At 46.4% G+C, this 26,372-nt stretch overlaps 1 protein-coding gene across 3 annotated transcripts in view; it reads right to left on the bottom strand.

The window, feature by feature from the left end:
- Nucleotides 1-3,441: 3,441 nt before the first annotated feature.
- The window catches only part of ZNF664 (zinc finger protein 664), a 44,426-nt gene continuing 21,495 nt past the window's right edge, over nucleotides 3,442-26,372 (bottom strand). For all 3 annotated transcript variants that reach the window (XM_032309809.1, XM_032309810.1, XM_032309807.1), the window contains 2 exons: nucleotides 7,519-7,584; nucleotides 3,442-7,418 (listed from right to left, as the gene is read on the bottom strand). In XM_032309809.1, coding sequence (XP_032165700.1) covers nucleotides 6,055-6,840 — 786 coding nt within the window. In that variant the 5' untranslated portion in view covers nucleotides 6,841-7,418; nucleotides 7,519-7,584 and the 3' untranslated portion in view covers nucleotides 3,442-6,054. The remainder of the gene's footprint in view (nucleotides 7,419-7,518; nucleotides 7,585-26,372) is intronic.

The following is a 26,372-nucleotide window of genomic DNA, read 5'->3' as shown; positions in this document are numbered from 1 at the left end:
AAACGCCCTGCTCCCTCTCCAGGGGACGTAGACAGGACTTCTCCTCCAGACTAAATCCCTGTGGGCCTCAAGCTTACCTCGGAAAGGCAGGAGGGGGACACCGGGATGGAGGAAGGCCGGGGTAAGGAGGACATTTTGGAGACAGGATGAAGGAGCAAGATAACTGACTCAAATGTTTGTTTTTGTTTTTAAAGATTTTTTATTTTAATTTATTTGACAGAGATCACAAGCAGGCAGAGAGGCAGGCAGAGAGAGGGGGGAAGCAGGCTTCCTGCCGAGCAGAGCACCCCGATGCAGAGCTAGTGAACTGAGCCGAAGGCAGAGGCTTTAACCCACGAAGCCACCCAGGCGCCGCAACTGACTCAAACGCTAACAAAGACATATTACCGTAGTTCTGCACTGCAGGCAAGCGGACACAGAAACCAAACACGGAAGAATACACCACCAAGCGACAGAACAGGTTTGAGAATCCAAATACAACCCGCACCAGCACTGGGTCCCGCACTCCAGCGTTACAGCGAGAACTGCCTTCTTTGCAAGCAAGAGGCATACTCTGTGACAGCCTCAGTGTTTCCACTCACAGAGCAGACTCCTCCCGCCTCCCCGCCAACCCCTGAAAGTCCCCGCTGTTCTTGGGTACATGAGCTTTCAGCTCTGGGACACGGCTTAGAACTTGTCTCTTACGTACACTGCGCCACCGCACAGCTGATCCCTTACATCCGGTGTAACGACACGCGCAGATGTGTCTTTGTTTCACTCCAGAGGCCCTCACTCTTTCTTTACAACACAGCACAGTGGGATCTATTTTTTCTGCCATTTATCACATCCAACATTTCCCATTTGTTCCAGCGGACCGCCTCTGTTCCGAACTCTAAGGCGTCCCCTTCCCCAAGGATCCTGCACAGTGAATAACCACGTGGCTACATCAGATAGTTTTCCGCACTTAGTGATCCTTCCTGACTAGAGTCACACATTCGAGGAAAGCGCTTCTTCCTAGAAAAATACATATACCCACAGAGATGCAAAATTCTGCAAACAATTAGAAGAGGTTCAAGACCTCCCTGAAACACACCTACAGATACCAGGTTTAAAATCTCTCCAATCTCACCATAATTCATGATGCAGAGAAGACTGCGGCCAGGGCCAGCCCACGGGAGGTGGCGGAGACTCTGAGTGACCCCATTTTCAGAAGCATTCAGTGAATGTTAACTGGCAAGGTACAAACAGGGTGGAGCCTATAAAATGCATGAATTCACCTGAAAACCAATAAAAGCAATCTTTATATGCTATTATTTTATTCTAACACAGTATTTCGTTTGCATGTGCCTAAATCTGAGCCATGAAAGCACTTTGCTTCCACTGAGATCTACGCCGAGCTCTTGCCAACATGTATAGTAAACACAAGGCCTTGGGGTCTTTGGATTTGCTCATTTGACTAAAAGGAAATGATTTTTTTAAAAAACCTAATTTACTCATGATCTTCAAGGTACACGAAGAGTAGTAAGAGACCCAGAGGCCTCCCCTCCCTTGAAGGGCCTGCGGCAGCCTGAAGCCCTCCCAGGGGCTTCTCCACTCTCCTTGGAGCTCACCATATTGTGGCTGCTCTCTGCTGGCTCCTGCATTTATTTTTATTGTAGTACAGATGCTCTGTCCCATTCCAGCTGGGACACAACACTGTCCTTCCTGTTTCCATAAGCAATCCACTTGGACCAAGCCTCTCCAGACTTTACGGAGGGATTCTGAGGTCACAAGTGTTCAGCTATGAAACCCGCGGGTCCCTCTCTTCCAACGACCTCTCCGGTTCTACTCTCTTTTCCTGTCCCAGACTACCCTGGGAGAGTCCAGTTCTGTTGGCTCTTCTCACATGAAGCCACTCTGCTCTCTCTAGGTTCTACCCCCAAATTTAGAAGCCCAAACCCAGAACAAAAGAACTCCAAACAACGGGACCCATCTTCCTTACTAGGGCACTAGGACTGTTTCCTTCCTGTTGTATTACTAGATGCTAGGCAGTTCAAACAGGTTTGCCGAGTCCTTCCAACTATTTCACGAGTTAGGTACTTTCAAAACCATTTTATAGGTGAGAAACCTGAGGTTTGGGAAAGTTAAAAAACTGCATAAGGTCACAGAGTGAGAGTTCTGCCAACCTCAATTCTCCCGCCATCTCTATCTTAACCCGGCAACACTATTTATGTTTGACTCCTGCCCAGTGGTGTCAACCTCTTCCCCACCCCTCCCCTCAGGTCTGATTCCACCATTGAGGAACTTTTCCATGTGCTTCTGATTATTTGTCTTCCATTCACCTGTTTTGTTTTGTTTCAAGCCTGAGAATAATAGCAAGTTGTATAGAAAAGTTAACAATTTTTTTTTAGGATAACAGAACCAAGAGTTGGGAAGTCCCTCAGAAAGCATCATGTCCAAGTTCACACAACACTAAAGAATCGGACAACTTCCACATCACACAGCACTAAAGAATCTGACAACTTCCTCAAGGTGGCCAGCAACGGGCTTGGGTGCCCCGTGGTCCCCACAGCAGACCTCCTGGATGTTTGGGGCGCTCTGATTTGACAGAGTTCTTAATGGTGCAATCTGCCACTTATTCAGGGCAAGTCAGGAACTGTGAAGTCAGCCTTGACTTCTCTCTCACCCTAAATCTTAGCAGGCACCCAGAATGACTCAATGGTGACACGCGAGCCCACCTCTGACTGCTCTTCCCAAGCCCTCTCGTGTCAAAAAGGCCAGTTTGTACTGCTGCCACCTTCGTGGTGGGAGTGGGATGTAGACTTGCCCCTCAAAACCAGCAGATGCCAGAACCAGCGTCAAAGCCTGTGGCATGGAACAGGGGCCGCCGCAGCTTCCCCAAGGGGTAGGTTACACCGGACCAGGAACGGGCCGGTCATCAGGAGCTAGAGCAGGACTCTGCAAAATGAAATGAAAGCTTGTGGGCCCAAGGCAGGTGACAGCAATGACCAAGAGGGGTCACAGGGAACGTGAACTTGTTATCAACATTCCACAATCACTAAATTTTATATACAAATCCAGCTTGCTGGTTTTCTCTTAAAAGAGCAGAGTATGTGGGAGCTTTTGGCCTATATTCTAGCACAGAAATAAATAGCTACAGCCAAGTAGGGGCCGTCCCCTCAGTAACTCACACCTCAAGTTTGCCACAGACCTTCCAACTCCTCTTTGAGTTATTCCTGATGCAATGTAGTCATATCTTACTTGCTTGGGTTGTGATCCTTGGACCAGGGTGTCCTCACAACTCGGTTTGCTGGGACAGTCCCGGCTTAGGCCTGTGGGCCTCATTAACAGCACCCCTTTACTCAAATGCCCGGTTTGAAAAGTAAATTATATGGTCACCCACATAGGCATAATACACAAGTCACCCCCCCCCCCACATACACAATGACCCCTGAATTCACACAACTACAGTCAAGCACAGAACCCTGTTATAAAGTGATTTTATTAAATTGATTTGGACATACTGTAGGTCAAATAATATTTTCCAAAGATAACAATTATGGACCTTAAAGCTCGACATAAAATTAGTAGCTTCAAAAGTGTTAGTCATATTCCCCAGCAACAGCATGATAAAATAATTCAACTATGTAGAAATATAGAACTCTAGGACTAGCTGGAAACTCGGAAATCATTTAGCCTAATATCCTCATTTCGTGAGAAAACTAGACTCAACGATTAGGCAATCTGCCCAAGCTCACACACCTAATAGTAATAAAGCTAGAAATCAAACCGATTTTTCCTAAAACTAAAATCCTACTGATGATATTTCAGCTGTCTCTCTACCAACTAAAAGTCTAGGCGGCTCTCTAACGCCGCAGGCTACCGTGACATGGACGAGGGTAAGACACTACAGTAAATCGTAGTCGAGGGCGTTAGGCCTGGAAGGGGCTTTACCCAGGAACTAGGCTGGCCCTCTCCTGGGCAAGGAGAACACGCAGGAGAAGGGACTTCCCAAAGGCTGTGAACAGAGCTGTCTCGATGAAAACCCAGAGAGGGACGCAATGATCCCCGAACCCCATCTCTAGTTATATGGCCCACCCACTAAATTATGTGCTCCTTTCAAATCTCCTTTATGCCTTAAGGTTTTAGTTACACAAAAACCCCTTCCAGTCAAACAGAAGAAATTAATTCAAATATGAAGAGAAAATCAAGCTTTGTTTCAGTATTTCGATGACTATTTCGGGTAATTCATTCCAACCTCTTAAGACAGTTGACAGACACCATGAACCTATTCACCCATTTCAGAGCTTCAAAGATGCTTAACTTCTCCCAAGACTTCCTGAGCATAAGGACTACATGTGGGAATCAATGGAAACAGGAATGAGAAGAGAAAGTTAAAAATTAGTTGCTTTTTGTTCTCATCATTGGGGACTTTTGGTCTTCTAAACATTCCTTGAGTTCTTCCACATGAGTTTTTAATATCAATCTAGCCACAAAAAGAAAGGAAAAAAAAAAAAAAAAAAGAACGAAAGAAAAGAAGACAAGAAAAAAGGGCCTATAAAAGTTGGGATACTGAGCAACTCAGTATCTCTCCCCTCCCCGCTGCTCACTCCGCCCCAGTGCCTGGCCGCCTTCCGCACCGCAAACATGGCAGCAGGGCCAGCCAGCTGGTGCTCCCAGCCTTGCGCGCTCCATTCCAGTGCCCCCCTCAGAAAGGCCTTCCCTGACCGCTGTCTAATGATGCCCCACCCCCACCCCACCCCCACTCTAAATCATCACCCTAATTTATTTTCTTCATAGCACTTAATCACTATCTCAAACTACATTATGTATTTTCTTACTTGCGTATCATCTGTCTCCTCCACCAGAAGTAAACTCCATGAGAGTAGGGCCCTTGTCTGTCTTACTCAGTGGTATTCCTAGCACCTAGCACAGTGCCTGGCACATAGGAGGTGTTCAATAAATACTTGTTGAATGAATGAAGGAAAGGAAAGGAGAGAGTGACACAGACATTCATGCCTAAAAACGAAGGAATACCTGATCCTCAATGAAGGTATTGAGGACTCCTACACATTATTGCCCAAAATTACAGAAACAGAGACTAAATATTATTAGTGACTCCTCCCAACAGCCACTTCTCCTATGGTCTCCCCTAGTTAATAAGGAGCTCCACATGCTACAAAAGGAGCCCAAGAGGGCAATTCTGGATGGAGAGAGTTCTAACTTTGCTTGCTTGCTTCTTCCTCCCTATTTACATTCAGCTATTTCCAAAAAATTCAAGTTAAAAATATGTGATGTAGCCACTAGAAAATTAAGTCTAACATAGAGACACAGTGATTAGCAGAAACCATGACATGTTTTTTAAAAAGTTCATGAAAAGTTCAAGGGCATGTATGTCTGCCAGTGATTTCTCTGATGGGCCAAGTGAATGGAAATTATGAGTCACCTAAAATCTAAAGTGAAATTTAATGCCATCTAGGAAGGGATGGATATTTACGGGTACTGCGAGGACATACGGGTAAAGCGGGCTCAGAAGTGATGGGATCTATGGAACGATATGTAGGGGCTGAACCGAAGGATAACCTCAGAAATACCAGCACACTGTCTTTGTGAGAGGTGTTTTCAAATGCATTAACCAGTATGCCTGAATGGAGGGAAGGAAGGGCATGAGCTCCTGAAAGGGGGATGTCTGGGGTAACTGTTAGGTAAAGTGTAGACAGAAGGTGACTCAGGAGGCTAGGCAATGATCATGGTTTCCTGTGTCATATTTCCCACTACTGAGGCATCAAGCCCAAATCCCAGGAAACACACACCCATGACTGGGACCTCAATGGCCCATCTTGGGCAGACACTCAGAGGGATTCCAGATTCAAAGTCAAGTTGTGGAACACACTTGGCATGAATCAAAACAAAAACAAAACCAAAAAAACCCCAAAAAACAAAACAAAACAAAGCAAATCTCACATATGCCTCTTCAAAAAGAATGTCCTGCTGGGGCTTGCTGTAAAAATTTCTTGGATCAATGTAGGTATTTACAGGGTTTCCTTCCTAGTGGCACTTATGGGTTTTAAGATTTTTAACTCTTAGCAAAATGCTCTATATAACTGATATTTTGAGATGGTTTCTCTCCTTTGTGTGCACTCTCTGGTGGATGCAGAGGCTGGTGCTCTGACTGAAGGCCTTCCCACACTCATCACATTTAAAAGGTTTCTCCCCAGTGTGCACTCTCTGGTGGATGCAGAGGCTTGAGCTCTGGCTGAAGGCCTTCCCACACCCACAACATCTATAGGGTTTCTCCCCAGTGTGCACTCTCTGATGGATGCAGAGGCTCGAGCTCTGGCTGAAGGCCTTCCCACACTCATAACATTTATAGGGTTTCTCTCCTGTGTGAACTCTCTGATGCATGCAGAGGCTAGAAGTATGCCTGAAGGCCTTCCCACACTCTTCACATTTAAAGGGTTTCTCTCCGGTGTGGACTCTCTGATGCATGCAGAGGTTTGAACTATTACTAAAGCCCCTTCCACACTCACTACAGACATAGGGTTTCTCACCTGTATGAACTCTCATGTGAATTTGAAGATGTGAGCTCCAATTGAAGGCTTTTCCACACTCATAACACTTATAGGGCTTCTCCACTGTGTGGATTTTCTTATGTCTGTTAAGTTTTGTTGTAGTACTAAAATCCTTACCACAATCATCACATTTATAGACCTTCTCTCCTGTGTGGTCTCTCCAATGAATATGAAGTTCTGATATATGAAAGAAACCCTTGTCACACTTGTCACATTTATGGGGCTTCTCAGCAGTGTGAATTTTCTGATGCATAAAAAGATCTGCTCTCTCAGAGAAAAATTCCCTACACATGGGGCACTTGTAGATCATTTTTCCTATTTGGTATCGTGATTTAGAGGAAAAAATTTCTGTATGACTACTATAGTTACAGAATTGCTATCTCATAGAGTCTCTTATTTGGCCATTCTGGCAGTTTATCTCAGGCTTGCTCTATTAAGTAGGTCTAAGGTTGGCCTAAGCTTCTCCCTGCCTGTCTTTCTATGGAAGATTTCTTCCTGCATAGTGCTCCTCACTCAGTATTATTATTGATCATAAAGTGACATTTACTTCCAAATGAATTCTGTAACTCATTAACACAGAATTTTCCTTTAGATCCTGAGTTGTCAACATTCCAAGGGGCTCCCAAGGTGCAAACCTCTGTGTTTTTAAGCCCCTGGAATCTTCCTCTTGTAGAATAATCTCGTACTTCCCACTTCTAGAAAAAGGAATGCACAGTGTCGCCTGTGGTGGAGGGTCTCGATCCTGTGTAGCCTCCCCTTGAAGAGTCAGTAGGACATTCTGCCTCCTACACATCAGACAGGAGCCTTTCCAGGAAGCAAGCTCCTCGGGTTCCAGGTGTGCCAATCCTTCCTTCTGGGGATTCCCTACACGAGTCTCACTCCAGTCTCCTGTAACAGAAACATAATATATTGAAAATGCCTCTTTTTCCAAAAATTGCTATTGGCTCCATAATTAATTTCATAAAACTGTGACAGCAGCAATACAGACCTTTTTTGATCTTGGGGAAGAAGCTCTCTTATCTTCCAGAGAGATGTATCTCTTGGATTTGCAGGTCTGAAGAAGAGAATTTGTAGATATCATGCTCCTGTTCATAGTCCAAGTATATAATCCACTTACAACCACTTACTGTAATCGTCTAAACAACATCAAGGGAATATTACTGAAAAAAGAAAAGCAATCCTAAGACCTGATGCTGTCCTGCATAAAGGAGCAAGAAGGAAAACTACCTCCGCTTTGAACTCCAGAAGGGACACTATTTGCTTTAGAACTAAAACATCCCATTTGATTAGCCTTCTGATCTACAGAAAGAGTAAATCTATGACATATTGGTACTGAATGTCACTCTCTGCTTAATTGTCCTCAATGATTTCCTGATACACTTACAATAAAATACAAACCCTTCAGTGAAAACCCAAGTCCCTGCATGACCTTGCCTCCACTCTCCCCTACAGCTTGCTGCGCCTTCTGTTTCAGTTCTCAACACCCCAAGCTAGTGCCTGAAATACTTCCTCCCCCACCTGGCATGTGGTTTGCTGTGTCAGCTGCCCCTCCCTTACCTGAGGAGGGTCCCTGGCTGAGACTATTTTAATCTCTTGTTCGATTCCTTCAAAGTACACAGAACTTGCAATTATCTTATTGTTCCTTGGTTTCTGATAGATCTCCTGTAGTAGATGTAAATGCCATGATGAAGGAACTCTGTGTGCTGCTCGCTGTTACATTCCAGCGAAGGCGAAGTGTTCAATTAATATTTGTAGAGTACATCTATGGAGACTTTTATGACAACCTCTCTCCTCCAACAGACATACCCCACTTCATTCGGGTACAGAGGCACACTTCCCATTGCCTTATTACCAGTCTTCTGACAACCAATGGGGGACAAAATACACAACAAATAGAATAATCAGGAAATAAAATAAATCCCAAAATATTCTATTTGAACTCTTGTGAGGCTTAGGACTATGTTTTAGAAATCTTTTCAACTCCTGTATTCTATAATCAGCAACTGATACTGCAACTAATTAATTTATTAAATGAAATCAATGGATCTTCTCAAAGTAACACTCTCAGTAGTATGTTTCAGACAAAGACAGGGTAATGGGCAAATGAGATCTCTTCAACATTAAAGTGGCAAAATAAACTGGACTGCTTTTAAATGGAAGTGTTAGGATTATGAAATTGAACTGGATATCCAAATTTCAGCAAAAATATAGTCAGTGGCTGGAAAAATTACATACGCATTTATCCTCTGCTCTGTAACTACACTACTAGAGATCCATCCCAAGATGTGTATCCCAAGATACACTGAAAGTGACTGATGTCCTAGATTATTCACTGGGGCAGTACTTGTCACAGCAAAACTGCAGACAACCTAAGGCCCATCCACAGGGGACTGGTCCAATCAGCTCTAGTACTCCCTCACAATAAAATGCTGCTTAGCTGCTCAAAAAAAAAAAAAAAAAAAAAAAAGGAACAAGGAAGAACACTATGCACTGAAATGGAGACCCCAGACATACTGTTTGGCAAACAGAGCAAGACAAAGAACAGCATATAGCATATATAGTATGGTAACTTTTGTGCAAAGCAGGGATGGGAATGTGATTGTATGTATTTTTCACATAACATGCACAAATTAACACAGAGGATAACACAAAACCAAATGGAAGCAATTATGTATGGGAGATGAAGGAGCAAACATGAAGTAAAACTCTTCCAAATGTACCTTGTTAGGTAGTTTTGGCTTTGGGAGTGTGTGTGTGTGTGTATGTGTGTGTGTGTGTATTTATTTCAAAAATAAAATTAAATCAAAAAAAGGAAAATGACACCCAAAATTTTAAAACAAATGAAGAGAATGAACCTTAATTTTCAAGTTGCTAACATCCAAAAAGGGCTTCTGTGTACCACATACTGAGTGTACATATTTAGTGGGACATATTCTGTTGACCAAAAAGAGCTGCAAAGAGGAGCGCCTGGGTGGCTCAATCAGTTAAGCATCTATCTACCTTTGGCTCAGGTCATGATCTCAGGGTCCTGGAATCAAGCCCCACATCGGGCTCCCTGCTCAGCACGTACCCTGCTTGTGCTCTCTTGCTCTCTCAGATAAATAAATAAAATCTTTTTTTTTTTTTAAGTTGCAAAGAAATCAAACTTCTCTCAATAGTTTGTTAGTTGTAACAACACTGGTGTGTTTAGAAAGATTAAGTAAACAAGTAATTTTGTTAATGCTGTTAGGAACCAAGGTTCAATGTAAGATAAACCAAATACAAACATAAATCAAAGTTAAGGAAAAAATAATCCAACATAAAATTTGATTTGTCAGTTTGAATTTATGTCTTTTTTAGCTCTATCCACCAAAAAGACCTAGAAGCAATAACAACCAATAGCAAAATACCCTTCCCTTAAATACCCTTCTCCACCAAAAGACACAGGGATCCTTGAAGGAGAAGCTGATTTCAAGGCCAGAGCAGCATTTTACAAAATGAGCCTGGGACATCTCATTATTCCAGAAAGCAAGAAAGTCATTCCAAAGGAACACCAATGCCAATTTATGAAGAGACTCCCACTGGCCAAAAATAGGACAACTGAGCATCAAAAGGAATAATGAACACAATCTACTGAAACAAATTAAATATACAAAACCTCCGGAGTTCACAATGATTTCAGGGGTGAGGAAAGGGGGCAGAGTGGAGCAGAGAGACAAAGAAAGGGGCAGACAGAGACAGAGATTCAAGGCACCGAATAAAACTAGGCCACCAACTTAGACGGCATGGTGGGGAAGGGCAGAAGGAAGGAGAGAATCTCAAGCAGACACCCCGCTGAGTGAAGAGCCCAGTGCAGGGTTCAGTCTTACAACCCTGAGATCGTGGCCTGATCCAAAATCAAGAGTCAGAGGCTTAACTGACTGGGCCACCCAGGGGCCCTTCTCTGAACGATCTTTTGAGGTAATGCGACAACCCAGCTAATAAATGTGTAACCCCAACAAAACATCTGACCATCTATCTGACCACCGAGAACTTCACATTGCGAGGACCAGGCTGCTGTCATCTAAACCCACTCACCAATCTTAGCATAACTCAAAAGAGGAGCAACTAGACCTGTGGCCCCTCAGTATGATGTAATAGGAAACACACAGCCTCACTCTGAAATATTCTTGCCAAAAGACTGAACCAGAGCCTAACCAAGACTCTAGACATCATTTTTATTTAAAGGAACAAGTAGGGCTAGAAAAAATGTCAGGAAGCAAGTAGGAAACTATCAAAGCGTGAGGCAGTCCACAGGACAGCTGCCTGTTGTTTCAACAAGTAAATGGCCTGGAAATGGGGAGTCACGGGGGAGAGCTACCTAACAATCAAATGTAACAGGAGGACCCTCTTTGGAATCTGATTCCAATAAATCAGCTGCAGAAAGGAGACAAGTGAGAAACAGGATTAGGGATGGGGTTATCACACTGTGCAAGAAATACAGCCAACTGTTTTAGGTGTGTGACCACCACTGGAGTTGGGTAAACAAATGTCAGTGTTCCCAGAGATGTATAATGAAGTTTGCAGGAATGAAGTGCATGAGATGCATCCAAGACGGGTCTTCAAATGCTTTAGGGGGGAAAAAAAAAAAAAAGACAGTAAAGCAAATGTGGCAAAAACACTGTCACTAGTGGAGCCAGGTAATGGACACATAATGATGGATACACGATCAATAAGATGTTGTATCTCTGTGTGTTTAACTGAAGTTTTTTAGGACAAAAAAAAAAAAAAAAACATCAGTTAATGCTGAGAAGACATTCCTTTCCCGCTCCCCTTGCAAACACAAACCAATCCCAGAACCAGGTACACTGTACAGACATGAAACTGAACTAAAGAAATATGATTTCCCAAATGGCTGACTTTTCCAACCAACCCTGAGCACATTAAGAATGTGCACAGCATCGCAGATGTCCCTGGGGAGAGAGGAGTCCATGGCTTCAGGACAGGGACAAGCGGAAGACAAAGGCGCAGTGCCGCAGTCCACCCTCCCTCCCTCACCAGCCAACTCAGACACTGCACGGCTCTCCTCACTCACTTGGAAATGAAGCAGTGGGGGTCAGGGCGCCCATCCAGCCCGGCCTCGGGAGAGACTGACTCTGCTCAGAGGGCAAAAACTCCACCCCAAAGCTCAGAGACATGAATTCCTACATGAACTCCCACCAGAGTTTCCCTCAAGGAGGTTATCAGTCACTATTCCTTCCAAGCAAAAATGCTCAAATATACCTGTAAGTCTTACCCCATGGTGGGGTTGGGGTAAGCTACGTTCTGCAGGAAAAAGAAAAGATAAAGAGAAACTCCAGCCAATTCTCCACGTGATCACCCAAAGAACAAGAGGACAAACAACAGTAAAAAGAATCACCACCGCAAACGTTCCTAAACATCACCTGCCCCATGGCCCCACACGCATAAAGGAGACTGGCAAGCAAGGGAGCGGGCATGGGCTACAAAATCCTACAGATCCCAGAAGCACATTCCCAAGATTCTCCCACTCAAAACATGTCTCATATCCAACACCCCATAAGAGCTTTGAAGGGGAAGGCCTGTAGGACTGTGGGACCACCCATCTGACCTCAGGAGGAAGGAGCGTTGCCCCGAGGTCTCCGGACACTACCCAGGGCAACACTCAGTCTCCCCACATGAGAGTCAGGAGTGGGCCAGCAGTCGGGAGGTTCAGTCTACAGCCGGGAGGAACTTCCTCCAATAGGAAGTTAGAGTCTGCTGAGAACTGAGAGAGAAACTGCTTCAATTCAGCCCACGAAATCCCCACCTTCCGTGAAAAAGGACCTTCCTTCTGTCCACTGGAATCTCTGCCTCAGCTGAACATTGTCACGTGAAGGGATTCCCAAACCAGCACTGGCCTCTCACTACAGGTGAAAAGTGAGGGATCGGCGAATAAACACCTGACGCTGAGAGGCGAGGAAATTAAGAAATGCGCCCTAAATACACAGAAACGGTCCTGAGGGCGCGGACACTCTGGGCACTGGCGCTGGTGCTGGGAAGGGCCATCTGGAGGTGGAGGTGCAGGATTCATAGCTGAGAGGACAGAGCTGTCGCCCTGTGAGGGCCGCTCAGGGCAAGGGCTCCCCAGCCTAGCCCGGGAGGCAACGCTCACACGGAACCGCAGCCTGAGGCTGTGGGTCACACACACGGCCCCTGGCCTGGCCCTAATTCTCCTTGTAGGCATACATGCTTGTCGGGGAAGGGGCCCCCTCTAGTCATAGCTGCAGGGGGCAAACGGCAAGAGGAAAGACAGTGAGGACACAAGTTTTCTTCCCAAACTTCAGCCCAAGTCTGATGCAGAATACAGGTAACAGTCCGTCAGCCCTGAGGGAGCCCATGCTGTGCTGGGAGGAGTGGATGTGGATTTTGAAAGAGATTTAAACATACTTTTTACATACACCTTTTTTTTTTTTACTCTCTTTTACACCGCTGACCAAAAATACTATTTTGCCTGGGAAAAAAAGAGTCCACTAGTTTTTCATGAATTTCTTGTTAAAACGATCCTATGGTTGCAAACCGGGAACTCGGAGTAGAAGGACCCAGTCCCCACAGGGCAGGTGTTAGAGATGACGACACTGAGTGCACCACATGGACAGAAAGCATCCCGCGGGGATGCCAAGATGGTGGAAGGCATCAGAGGAATGCCAGCTGTTCAACCACAGAGTGGGGAGGTCAGGAAACTTGGACCATACTCTGCGCTGGCTAGACATAAAATCAAGACTAATCACCCTGACTCAGCGGGAGAGAAAAATCCACGTAAACTCCTACCAGAATAAGCAGCCAAAAGCTCAACATCAGACTCTGCGAACACCTGTGAAGCCAGATGCCGCACAACGCCACACGGTGCTATTCTGAATGAGGCGGACTGGGACATGGGAACCACAAAGGCACACACGCCTGGAACCGGCACTGGTGACAAAGAAGAGAAAATTGCTGCAGAGCCACTAAAACCTCCCAGTCAGGCCTGTGAGGACATAAGCTTGCAGAAGGGCTAGCCAGCGGACCCCAGACCAGAGCCAGGGAGACTGAGGACCACGTCTTGTTAGCGCTGACAACAGAGGAGAGGTGGGGACTGGTGAGGGAGGAGGTCTGGTGTGGGTACAGGACAGGGCTGCCTTCGAAAGGCTGGGGACTAAAAGATGCAGGGCAGCCGCTGCGTGAGTGAAGTTCAGCCAGAGGAACGGAAGACTGAAAAGTGTATTTCTACCGAGTCTTAGAACATGAGGCAAGTGTATCACCTAACACAATTTTGCATCTGTTTCCTTTTTAAATAACCAGGATAATGTAGATGCACAAGTCTATCACCAAAATAAAATAAAATAAAATGTTTTCTATGCTACCAACCAGTCAAAAGGAGGAAGAAGCGTGCTCTGAAAACCCAAGGACAGATACCCGTATCATGGATCTTCTTCTTTACTGAAATGCTGGCCGCAAAGCACTCATGTTGATCACTAAGATGCTGACACCCAATATGGACCTGTAGTTGCCCATAAAAACTCACTCAGGTACTAAGACCGGCTCCTCACGTCCACAAAGAGGTAAAGGAGCACAAGAAGCAAGCACAGCAGGTGAAGGATTTAAACCTGGGTGAAGGGTACACAAGGGTACATTTTGTTATTTCCTCTACTTTTGAGTTTATTAAGAAATTTCTCTAACAAAAATAAAACCAGTAAACCTTTGCCATGAGATCCCTGTAATGAAGATGGGAAGTCATGAGAGAGAGATACACACCAGCATTCTTGATCGCAGAGCGACCTCAACTCTCTCGGCAGGGACACTGCTAGCCCACGCTGGCCACACACCGCACTGCACACAGACAAGGACGACGCTGGCAGGCCAACATAGGAAAGGCTGACCTGTCTCCAGGGAAACCCAATCACTTGACCACAACAGCCTGTCCCTCCAGCTTTCTGACTCTGCTAATCTGACAGCATCTTTCCTTTGTTCCCAGAAGACCTCCAGTCCGCTTTAAATGGTTTTCGGTCGCACTAATCGGACCCTGCCTTTCCCTCCCACTTCCTTTCCTGGTGCAGACTTCGCGGCCGCACCCCTCTCACAGGTCACCCTCCTCTTACATCACCATGCGAACGCCGTACCTCAGCTCTGTCATCACCAGTAATGGCACCACCATCTCCTAAACCCGTTCCAACCACCCACTCTCTGACCACCTGGTGCTTCGTCCCCCGCCAGCCTCGCCTCCAGTAATCCTTCACCGCAGACTCCCAAGCACGAATCTTTCCATCTCAGTGAGAGCTCCTCTCCTGCATTCACTGTGAACTCCCCTGTCACCTTCTCCCTGTCACACCATTTTAATAACCCCCTGACCTTCTTCAATCAGTTCTCCACCTGCCCACGCAGACACCGAAGCAGCTGAAGGATGCCCGGCTTTACTGGATCCGTGATGACAAAGCTCCAACCTCCTGGGCACCAGGCCTCCCCACACTCCTCTGGAAGTCTCCATTTCACACTTCCCAGTATTTCCAATTGCTGCTTTGCAGTCCTAAGAGCAATGTCCCTGGTACCCTCCTTTCTCCTCAAATCTCCCGTGTCTCCTCCACCTCCCTCTCTTGGGGCTGAAAACCTGCCACAGTAACTGAGAAAACAGAAGCACCCTGACGGCAGTGTCCTCGGCCTCCCGCAGGCGATCGGCACTGGCTGCCTCCGCACCTCGGCTCCCTGCCACCACCCCCCCACCTCCTCCCTGCAGGCAAGCGCCCTGAGCCTCACAGGCCAGCCCTTCCCCTTGTGCGCAGTCAGCTCTTCTTCCTGAGGCCTCTTCAAATTAAATCCTGCAATCATTCTCTTTGCCAGCAACAATCTTGTCCTTCCTACTGGTTCATTCCCACACCGACATATTTCTAGACCCCCCTTTCTGAAGCAAACTTCTTTGGATCCTACAGCCCCACCCCACCTACTAGCCGAAATACCCGCTCTCCTTCACAGCAGAACTTCTTAGGAGCTGCACACGCTTCACCTTCTCTTGGTCAGGTCTCTGCCTCCGCCCTCCCCTGAAAACCACTCTTACCCAGTCCGCTGTGAGCTCCGTATCGCCAAATCCAGTGGACACTGGCCTCATCTACTCGATGGGACCATAGGACACACTCTCCGCGGCTTGCACCGTGGGCCCTCGCCAGCTGTCCTGCCCCCCACTAGCCACTCCTTGTTTCCGTTACTGGACACTCCTCCTCCTCCTCGGCTGGACTTCTAAAATATTGGGGTACTACAGGGCACCACTGTGAGATCCCCTTCTTCCCGAGTCTATAACCTCTCTTCAAGTAACCTCACCCAGTCACACGGCCTAAGACGCCATCCTGAGGCCGGCTCCCAAGTTCCACCTCCAGCCCAGGACCACATCACCAACAGCACCCCAAACCCAAGCCTGCAGCCGGCTCCTCCCTCACTCCATCCCAGAAGCATCCACGCAGGAAGCCACCTCACTTCCTCTTCCCCGCATCTGCCTTCCTCCATGACTTCTGTCCACTGCCTGGCCTTGTCTCTGCGGCCACGACAGCCACAGCGGCCAAGCTCAGACCAAGTCCATAGCTGCTCAGTCGGCCATGTCTTAGCTTCACTCCTGCACCTCCACAAGTTGTCAGCCCAACCGTTTAAAAAGAATGAAACCAGGCCACACCCCTGCTTCAACCCTCCACTGCTCTTTCAAGTACGTGCTCCTCTGGCCGGGGCACACGGGGGACACCCAATCTCACCCCTACACCCTCTCACACACCGCACACCACCTCACTGGTCCCATTTCCAGTCTCCAAACTCACCAAGCCTGTTCCCCCTCAGCGCCTCAAACGCTCCCCTGCCCACGCGTCTCCCTGATGCTCTGGAGCTGGCGTCTTCTCAGCAGTCGGGGCGTCTCAGGGGGCGGCGCTCCATCAACCACGGCAGACTGACTCACCTCCTGCCCTGCGGGCTCTCTCAGCACAGCGTTCTGCTGGGGTTTCTCCCCGGTCCCTCTCCAACAGCCGTCTGAGTTAGTGTGTGTATTTAAGGATGCATTTCCTCGTTTGTTGTCTTCCTCTCCCTGCCTCTTGAGTGCCAGCACCCAACCAGCAGGAGCTCAGAGAACAGTGAATTTACTGAACATCTGAGCCTCTTTCATCTCTTTGTGTTCCACAGGGCACCAAGCAACAAATGTTTATCGAGTGTGTGCGCCCTGGGCAGTGAGCACGAACACTTAGTCCCTTCCTGTGTGGAAGTTACCATCTCTAGCAGGGAGGCAGACATCATCAAAGACATCCACAAGAAATGTAAAACCCAAGCTATGCTAAGTGCTACGAAGCAGCCCCGGTCAGGAGGGTCGGGGAGACCACCCCAAAGCAGCAAGAGCCGGGAGCTCAGCTCAACAGGAGACAGCTGACCACAACAGACTGTGGGAGGGATTAAGGCCTGTAAGAGAAGGGACAAAGCGCCCAGAAGGGACACAGGGCGTGGTGAGAATGGGGAAGATGACACAGAAGTCACAGGTCTTATCTTTGTTCTAACTGCAATGCAAAGGCACTGCAGTGATTAGTTTTTGTACATTTCTAAATGGGAATATCACACTTGTGTTTTAATTTTTAAAAAATACTTTATTTATTTGAGAAAGAGAGAGCAAGAAAGGGGTGAAGAGCAGAGGGAAAAGTGGACTCCCCGCTGAGCAGGGAGCCTGACACAGGGTTCTATCCCAGGACTCTGTGACCATGACCTGAGCTGAAGGCAGATGCTTAACTGACTGAGCCACCCAGGCGTCCCCACACTTGTGTTTTTAAATAGAAAACTGTAGCTAAAGTAGAGTTGACAGGTGAGTGGGAAGCAGGAGTGCTTGGGGGTGAGTATGCTAGAGATTAACTCAGTAGCCTAGGACAGGAAGGGTGGTAACCTGCACCACAGAGATAAAAAAGAAGTGGATGATTTTAAGGCACATTTAGCAAAGAAAAATCGGTCCGATTAGTGGACTGAACCCAACAGGTAAGGGAAGATGAAATGCTAAGGATGACCCCCAGGCTCTCAGCCTGAATAACATGGTGGAGGTGGGGCCATTCATCAAGACAGGAAACACTAGGAAAGACCTTGGTTCAGAGACGAAGAACAGGACTCCAATTCCAGACATCTGTTATATCCAAGAGCAGATGCTGAGGACAGAGAAAGATGTCAGCACTTGATAAGATGCAAATCTGAGAGTCATTAACATGTAGAGGATTAACTGAAGCGGAGTTTGGAAACTCGGGAGGAAATGGAAATGCCAGGTGAGGAATAAAGAGGCCCCTCCAACATTAAGAGAACATCCTGCACGATTCCACACGCAGAGTTCAAAACAGGCAGTTTAGTCTACATTCTTAGGAACAGAGAGGGCAGGAGTTATGACTGGAAAGGAGCACAGGGGGCTCGGGGGTCCAGGCCACGTGGCTCCATAAGCAGAGTGCTGGTTTACCCAAGTCTGTTGACTTCAGAGCTGTGAACCTTCATCATGCTGTACCCTGCAGTTCGTGACTGTAGTTATGCTGCCGGGAACACTTCAGGGAAGAAATAGAAATGGGAAGAATTCCCCTGAAAGGGAAAGGCGAAGTATGGGAGAAAAGAAATCCTGGCAAGGGCCTGTGGAGAATTAAGAGTGCGCCCATGAGGAGGAAGGCCAGCCCTCCACTGTGGCGGAGGGGTTGGCGCATGGTGGGAGAGCACAGGAAGGTGCTCAGTGAGCAGGAAGCAAGGCCATCGGCAGGAGAGGGAGAGTGGGTGCTTGGCCGCTTGGGAGCACAGAGAGGGCCCCAAATGGTTGTGTGAAGGGTGGGAGAGTGGAGTGACCAGAGAAACACGCGAAGTGGTCATGGCTTGTCACCCAGGTGCTGTGTGAGGAACACAGATGGATGAGTGTCTGCAGGACTGGATTTTAGCCAAATGGGAATGATCAGAAGACAAAGCGGCTGTCTGCCTGAAAGAAATCATCACCTAGTCCAACAGAAATTTCGGCCTTTGTTTGCTGACAGGGAAAATCATAAACCTTCCCAGGTTTTCATGTCAACAACTTCAACTGAGCCTTGAGGGCTGCTGGAATGCCCGTAACCTTTCCCACTTTCAGCCTGCTCTGACTCCACCTCTGCCCCCACTGCCAGCAGCCGGCCCCCATGCCCCAGCTCGCCACTCCTCAGGGAGAAGACAGAGCGCATCAGAGCACTCCCTCCTCTCCCACCACCAAAACTCAAACGCACACACACTGCCCAGTTCCAGTGCTTTCGTCTCCTTTTTCAGGGGAAGAAGTGCCCGTGATCCTGCTCACCCTGCGCCCCTACACCATTTCTCTCTGGACATCAAATGAGTTGTTCTTTTTTCATCTTGAATGTATTCTCTGAAATTCAGACTGCTGGCTCAGGAAATCTAGTCATTTGAAAATAACTACACAATTACTTCGTCAAGCGAAAATGACCTCTTTTCTTGTTTCTGAGAAAATACAACTACTCAGACTATAAGAAACTTAGAAAGTATTACTGGTCCTTCTAAAATTTTAGGCCTGCAAGACTTCCTATAAAGCATGAAGGACAAATAATCCCACTCTGTAGTAGCAGACCCTTTCCTTTGTGGGTTACATCTATTTCAGCAGAGAGCAAATGAACTTCCCCTCCAGAACTAGATGTCAGAACGTACAGGTAACAGTTTTTTTCCTCAAAGGGACAAGGACACACTTTCTAGAAAGGATAAACACAAAAGAAGAACAGGAAAGAGTGGCACCTGGGTGGCTCAGTGGGTTAAAGCCTCTGCCTTCGGCTCAGGTCATGATCCCAGGGTTCTGGGATGGAGCCCTGCATGGGGCTCTCTGTTCAGCGGGGAGCCTGCTTCCCCCCTTTCTGCCTGCCTCTCCGCCTACTTGTGATCTCTGTCTGTCAAATGAATACATAAAATTTAAAAAAAAAAAAAAAAAAAAAAAAAAAAGAACAGGAAAGAAAGTATGTCTATGCCTCCACACTCACCCAAAAATCACCACCACCAACTGCAGTGGGCTGGAGTGGCCATGGGATGAATCTTCCTGACACGTGTGCCGCTGGCAAGTACATCGGGGGTCTGGAGAAGGCTCTCCAGCCCAGGTCAGCACTAGCTCAGACGGTGACACACTAGACTAGGAACTGTGAAATGTAAGGATCCAAATCAACTTCTAGGCACCTTAATTACCAGGAAGTATTTGAGAACAACCTTTTGTTCCCAGTTCACCTACCAAACGTTGGCTCAGGCCATGTTTAGTGTCTGCTGCGGCAGTGAGTCTCCACCTGGAAGCAGGCTTACAAGGAAAGTGTTTCTGTCTCAGATGCTGAACTCTTCAGTGGGGTCAGAGCACGCATGTATATAGGCACAGGTTTTATAGACAGTCAATTTACTGAGTTCCCAGTATTTGTCGGGCACTGGGCTAAGCTCTAAAGAATCCTATGATGAACAAAACAGTCACGGCTTCTGCATTCATGTGGTTTACAGTCTAGGAGGGGAACCTGACAGGTCCAGCATCACATGACCTGTGCTGTCACAGAGGCTCACACCTGTGGACACAGATGCCTGAACAAGGGGCATCCTAACTAGTCTCAGCACGACAAGACCTCTAATAAACTCTACATCTTTTTTTTTTTTTTTAAGATTTTATTTATTTACTGGACACAGAGAGAGAGAGATCACAAGTAGGCAGAGAGGCAGGCAGAGAGAGAAGGAAGCAGGCTCCCTGCTGAGCAGAGTCTACTGCAGGGCTCGATCCCAGGACCCTGAGATCATGACCTGAGCCAAAGGCAGAGGCTTTAACCCACTGAGCCACCCAGGTGTCCCACAGACTCTCCTTCTAAACTGAAATCCAGAGGACACACTGAGTTAGTCACAAAAAGGAGGAGGGCAGAAGATCCAGCCGAGGGAATGGCAGGTGTCTGGAGACAGTCAGGATGACAAACACTAGCAAGTGAAAGCTCCGCACAAAGAAGGCAGAAGGCAGGGCAAAAGCAGGAGTCACACAACAACAGGGTCCTTCAAGCAACAGGAACACTTTAAGTGCTAAGGACTTTTTTTTAGGACTTATTCTTGAGAAAACATAACTGTTGCAGTTCTAAGACACCTGTGCAGTAGTGGTCCTTCCTATAAAGCCAGAACTCCATCTTAAGAAAAACAGGGAGGCAGGGGCACCTGGTGGCTTAGTCAGTTAAGCATCTGCCTTTGGCTCAGGTCATGATCCTGGAATCGAGCCCCGCATCAGGCTCTCTGATCAGTAGGGAGCCTGCTTCTCCCTCTGCCTCTACCTGCTGCTCCTCCTGGTTGTGCGATCTCTCTCTCACTTTCTGTAAAATAAATAAATAAAATCTTTCGGAAGGAAGGAAGGAAGGAAGGAAGAAAAGCAGGAAGGCGTGAGACTGCCAGGGTTCCGAAGAGGGAAGGAAGGATGGAATTCAGGCACAGATGAGGGGTGAAGCACGGTAAAGGGCCCAGTGGAGGTTGGAACACCAAGTTCCACGAGGACATTAGCTTCTGAGTGGACTGGTGTGCAGATGCATTTCTACTAGGAGGTGAGTCTGGCCTTAGTACTCCTCCTGGAAATGCTAGTTCAGTTTCTGGAACAGGGAATACTCTCTTCCAATGTGGTTTCTAAAAACCGTGCAAAGATTTAACTTGGAAGTTATCACTGCACTCAACATGTCTTTTCCCTTAGAAATCCACACTGTCTGTGAGTCTCCCTTCCACTGGAGCCCAATCAAAAATCAACAGCCAAATCCCTACCTCCTAATGACAACACCAAATGCTGACATTCATTCTAGCATGAACTTGTCAATGTCAGGATGGGTTAACCAGAACTCTGCAGAAGAAAGTGTACTAGGCTGAATAAGGTCTCCCAAAAATTAATGTTCACCTTAAAACTCAGGGTGTGGCCTTATTTGGAAATAGGGTCTTTGCAGATGTAATTACTTAAGATGAGGTCATATTGGATTGGGGTGGGCCCTGAGTCCAACGACTGGTGCCATTATAATAGAAAGGAAGAAGAAATTCAGACAGACACACACACACAGGGGTTAGAAAGCAGTATGGAGACAGAGGCAGAGATTGGAGATGTGTCTACAAGCCAAGCAGAGGATTGCTGAGAATCACCAGAAGCTAGAAGAGGCAGAGGATTCTTCCCTAGAGCCTTCAAAGGGAGTACAGCCCTGCTGATACCCTGCTGACACTCTGATGTCAGACTTCTGGCTTCCAGAATAGAATACATCTCTGCTGGTTTAAGCCGCCCAGTTTGTGGCACACTGTCACCGCCACAGGAAGCTACAGCCTAGGAAACCTCTAGCTCACGGATATTAACACAAGGACGAGGAATCCTTTCAGTAACATCTTTCCCTCCACTGATCTCTGTCAGGCCCTACAGACACACAATGGGTCTTTGTTTATTCTTTTGGGATGTTGAATGGGGCAGGCTTCTTTCACACTGATCCAAACCCTTTTCACTCGGTTAAAAACCTGGAGTCATTTCACCTTTGCTCACTTTAGAAGAATACGAGCTATATATTTCATTCACATTCTTTTACTCAAGAGATTACATTTCACAGAAAAATCCTTTCCACTAGTTCCCTCTTTGTTTTAACTTCAATCTATAAATGGTACATTTGGTTTTCACCTCTCACCAAAAGTTTCACACGTACGTTTATGCGTGTAAACACACACACACACACACCGGTAGGCAACATGGTAAAGGAGAGTGAGAATAGGTTTCACCTCTCACCAAAAGTTTCACACGTACATGTATGTGTGTACACACACCCACACCCACAACCTCCCCCGCAGTGGGCAACATGGTAAAGGAGAGTGAGCATAGGTTTCATAGCAGACCAGCCTGAGAAGAACATAGCCTGTATCTACTGTGAGCGCCGGGGCCTTGAGAAGAGCTTTAAGCCATTCTTAGCACTACCAAATTACGGTTTTGTGTATGATGGGAAAGAATACTTCCTTAGAATAAAATTTTAAAGTCTCAAATCAAAGGGAAGTGGGTAGGAATGGAAAAGAATGTTCCATCTGGAAAGAAGATAAAATTCAGTCAGGGAAGACTTTATAGTTGAAGCACAGCTTCTGCTGTGGCCAACAAGTCACAGGAGCCTCTCCGCAGTGCCTGGCCAGTGAGGGAACACGGCCCATCCCTGTACAACCAAGACAAAGCCTGACCACGAGTCACGGAATGGAATCGTCTGGGGTGCCCCACAGTATGTGCATGCAAGACTCCCATTCACTTGGCCACGCCACTTCCCTTCCCACAGCAACGATGCTCTCAACATCTCCCTAGCTCACCATAAACTCTGTCAAAGAATCACCCAGGAGAGAAGCCAAATACTAGGTACCCTCTAGCGGGTCCAGAGTACAAAAGAGTTCCCGTCTCATCCACAAGGCCTCATTACCAGAAAATACTTTAAAAGGAAAAAAGACTCCACTCTTCCTCTACATACGTCAAACCATGAAAACCTACCATCAACCCAGCAATTTGTCCTAAGAGCATTCTACCTCCAAGACCTTGATTCCCCAAGCACCCCAGCTCTCTGCATCCACAAGAGGTTCTCCCCAACCTCAACCCTCCCCTTAAAATGCTCAGCTCACTTAAAGCTACCTTTTACCCCAAGAAGCAGAAATTCCTGCCAACTTCTGTTGTATTACAAAATACACACTTTGTAGCTTTCCCAAATTGAGCAAGTTATCTAAGACTCAATTTCCTCAAATAAAAAGAGAAATAATACTTATACTTCTATCGCTTAGGGTCATCACAAAAATGAAATAAGACAATGCACAAGTCAAGGCTCGGTAAATACTGTCTTTTTTCTTTCCTCAATCTGCCTGCCTGCTAAACACAGGGAGTGTGCGTGGCTAACTGCCGGCGGCTTCAGGAACTCACACTGCACAGAGTCACGTAATCACCTCCCAGCCGCCACTCCCTTTCCAACTGTACTGTTGCTTCCTGCTAGAGCTACCTCGCCCTCCTAAGTAGCACTGAGGGTCATTAAATCTGGGTGCTCCACCCTCCCCCTGTGAAAGCCCACTCCTCAGGACTCCCCAACACTATTCAGCAGTCAAGGTACAAGGACCAGACCTGAGCTTGCCCCAGACTTTCTCTCCTAGTGCCCTGAGGAGTAAAGAATGGAGCTTCCACGTGGCCCAGGGATGGTGCCCAGGACAGATGTTCAAGCAACTCCTACTACCATGACCCTCTGGGCTACCAGGCTCTTCGTCTGGCCTTCAATACTGTAATCCCATCCCTTCTTACCTTAAATTAGCCAGAGCCCTTCTCTGCTGGTAACAATTAACCCTAACTGACAAAGAGCTCTAAATAGCCACCACCAATCTGCACCCACCTCAGTTCTCCCTCTCCAAAGCTTCAAGAGACTGGGATCAACATTTGCATCCTAAAGTAACTGCCTGTGGAAAAGGAAACTTGGCTCTGGAAACTTGATTTCAAAAAGGGATCCATAGACCAGCATTATCAGCCTGGGAACTGGTCAGAAATGCAGAACCTCAGGTCCCAACCCAGACTTAATATTCAAAAACTGCACTTTAGCAGGATCCCCAGGGGACTCTAACCTGAGACTCGAGCACACAGTGAAGCTTATGAAGCAGTGACCCAGAGGATCAATGTAGTTCTTTGCAAGTGCTTGGACAATATCTCATACTCAATGTGAAAATGTTGTTTGTAAACTGTAAGAAAATAAAAGCACCCTACTTCACTTCTAACTCTCCCCAAGAGGACAGGGCCTGACAGTTATTATGTGGTGGTTAAATACACAGTGGGCCCGCAGATCACTACCCAAATCGTATTCCTATCACCATCAGTGTGGTCCCAGACCCTTTCCCAAACTACCAGAGCACCAGCTTCCTGTCTGTGAAACAGGTCTGCAGACCTACCTACTTAGATTACTGGATCTGCAAACAGTCCATTGTCTTCGCCGCCTTCAGCATAACAGATTCGTCTCCCTAGTTATGCTCCCTGTTCAAACAGTTCCTAACTACATGAGCTCAGCACCCTCTGACCTAGGGTCATGCTTCTCACAATCTGTGGTAATCATCTCTGTTGATTAATGTCCGTCTAGACATGGGCTCCATGAAGGCAGAACTGAGTCCATTTTGCTCACCACCAGGTCACGAGCATATAGCGCTATGCTCATCTCACAGGACACAGCCAAGTGTTGTTGAAGAATAAACAATCCAGGTGAGTGTCCTGGTCAATGGCTTCAGTTTTATTTAAACCCTGAGATGGGGAAAATGCTATGAAGATAAATATTGGCTACAGAATGACAAATTCTTTTCCCTAAAGATTCCTCTTTTACCCAATTTCCTAGCTCAGAATACGCTGGGTGTGCTGCGGTAGCCACCTCTTTTCCTTTTTCCTTTTCTCTATCCCTGCCCTCTCCTTCCTCCCACCCAGAAATTTTTAAAGCATGCTCTAAATTGTTTACGTCACCCTTCACATCTTACTCACACCAGGTCTGAGGCTCTTCATACAACATGCTAAGAGCCTAACACCTGGCCCAGTTCATCTGAATACTGTACTCCAGCAGGGCACGAGAGCAAACACTTTCGGGCATCAGGCAGGTAGTAAAAATGTGGACAGCTGTCCACTTTGAGACATCAGGGCCTACTGGCCCATCCTGGCTTCTCTCCCTTAAAGGCATTCAAATCCTTACAAACAAGAAGACATCAACAGGCTGAAATCAGGCCAAAAGCCATGAGTCCCCTGCAAAAACAAAAAGCAAAAACACTAACTTGTGAGCATGGGATATGGAACAATTTGCCCAGCCTCTTAGAAAAAGTCATCTCAGTCCTTTCCAGTTATTATCCTAGACCAACAGTTCTTAAAATTTTGTCTGAAGGCTCATAAGGGTTCCAAAACCCTTACAAAACATCAAAATGATTTTCAGAATAATACAAAGATACGGGTTTTTTCACTGGCTTGAGATTTGCGCTAAGGATGTGAAAGCATGTGTTGGTAACACTACAGACTCCTTGGCTCCTCACATGAAACCCTAAGACAAGAGAGACCAAACACTGCTCGCGGTCTTTAGCCTTCATCTCTGTGAACTCAGATTAAGAAAAAAATAAATAAAAGCTTCACTTAGGAATACCCTTGAAAAAGCAATAAAAATAATAAAAATATTAACTTTATTAAATCTAGACCCATTTATTATGCTTATATTAAATACATATACACATATTTTTTAAACTTCTATTTACCATGTCATGTTTAAAATGGGGAAGACAGCAGGTTGCCTAGCAAAGTACAATGGCTGCCTAAGGAAAAGGGAAAAGCACTTACATAACTGAGGTGCAACCTCAACTAGCCTTTTTTCTTGACAAAACGTCATTTTCTACTTGAAAGAATGACTGACAAACTGGTTATGCAGACTCAGATGTTGGGCCCATATTTTGGGTATAGGAAACCACTGACGGTACGTTGCCAGCAGTCAAATCCAAACTTTCAAGTGAAAAATGGGACTTTAGGACATGTGTGTCTGCCACCATGAACTCTATAGCTTTCCAATATTTGAAGACTTTTCCATCAAGACTAACAGTGATCCTAAAAAATGTGATTTTTTTTTAATATTACATATAATGAAATGTGTGAACATTTGCAAGATCCGTGTAACTCAGTGAATCAGTATTTTCCAAATGACCAATGTGTTAATAAAATCATCACAGGTAAAACATCTGTTCGAAGTCCAAGAGAGACCAATAGGTTTTACTCTATTAGAGTACAAAAAGTTCACTGATAACGGTTTCCGATGGATGTTGCAACTAATCTTTACAAACCGACCACTTGTCAAGTTTTAGTGTTGTACACAAATGAACTACAATTATCTGAAA

This window comes from Mustela erminea, chromosome 13 (assembly GCF_009829155.1).
Source record: "Mustela erminea isolate mMusErm1 chromosome 13, mMusErm1.Pri, whole genome shotgun sequence".
Lineage (NCBI taxonomy): Eukaryota > Metazoa > Chordata > Mammalia > Carnivora > Mustelidae > Mustela > Mustela erminea.
Note: the sequence above shows the minus strand (reverse complement) of the source record. Positions and strands in the feature narration are given on the sequence as shown.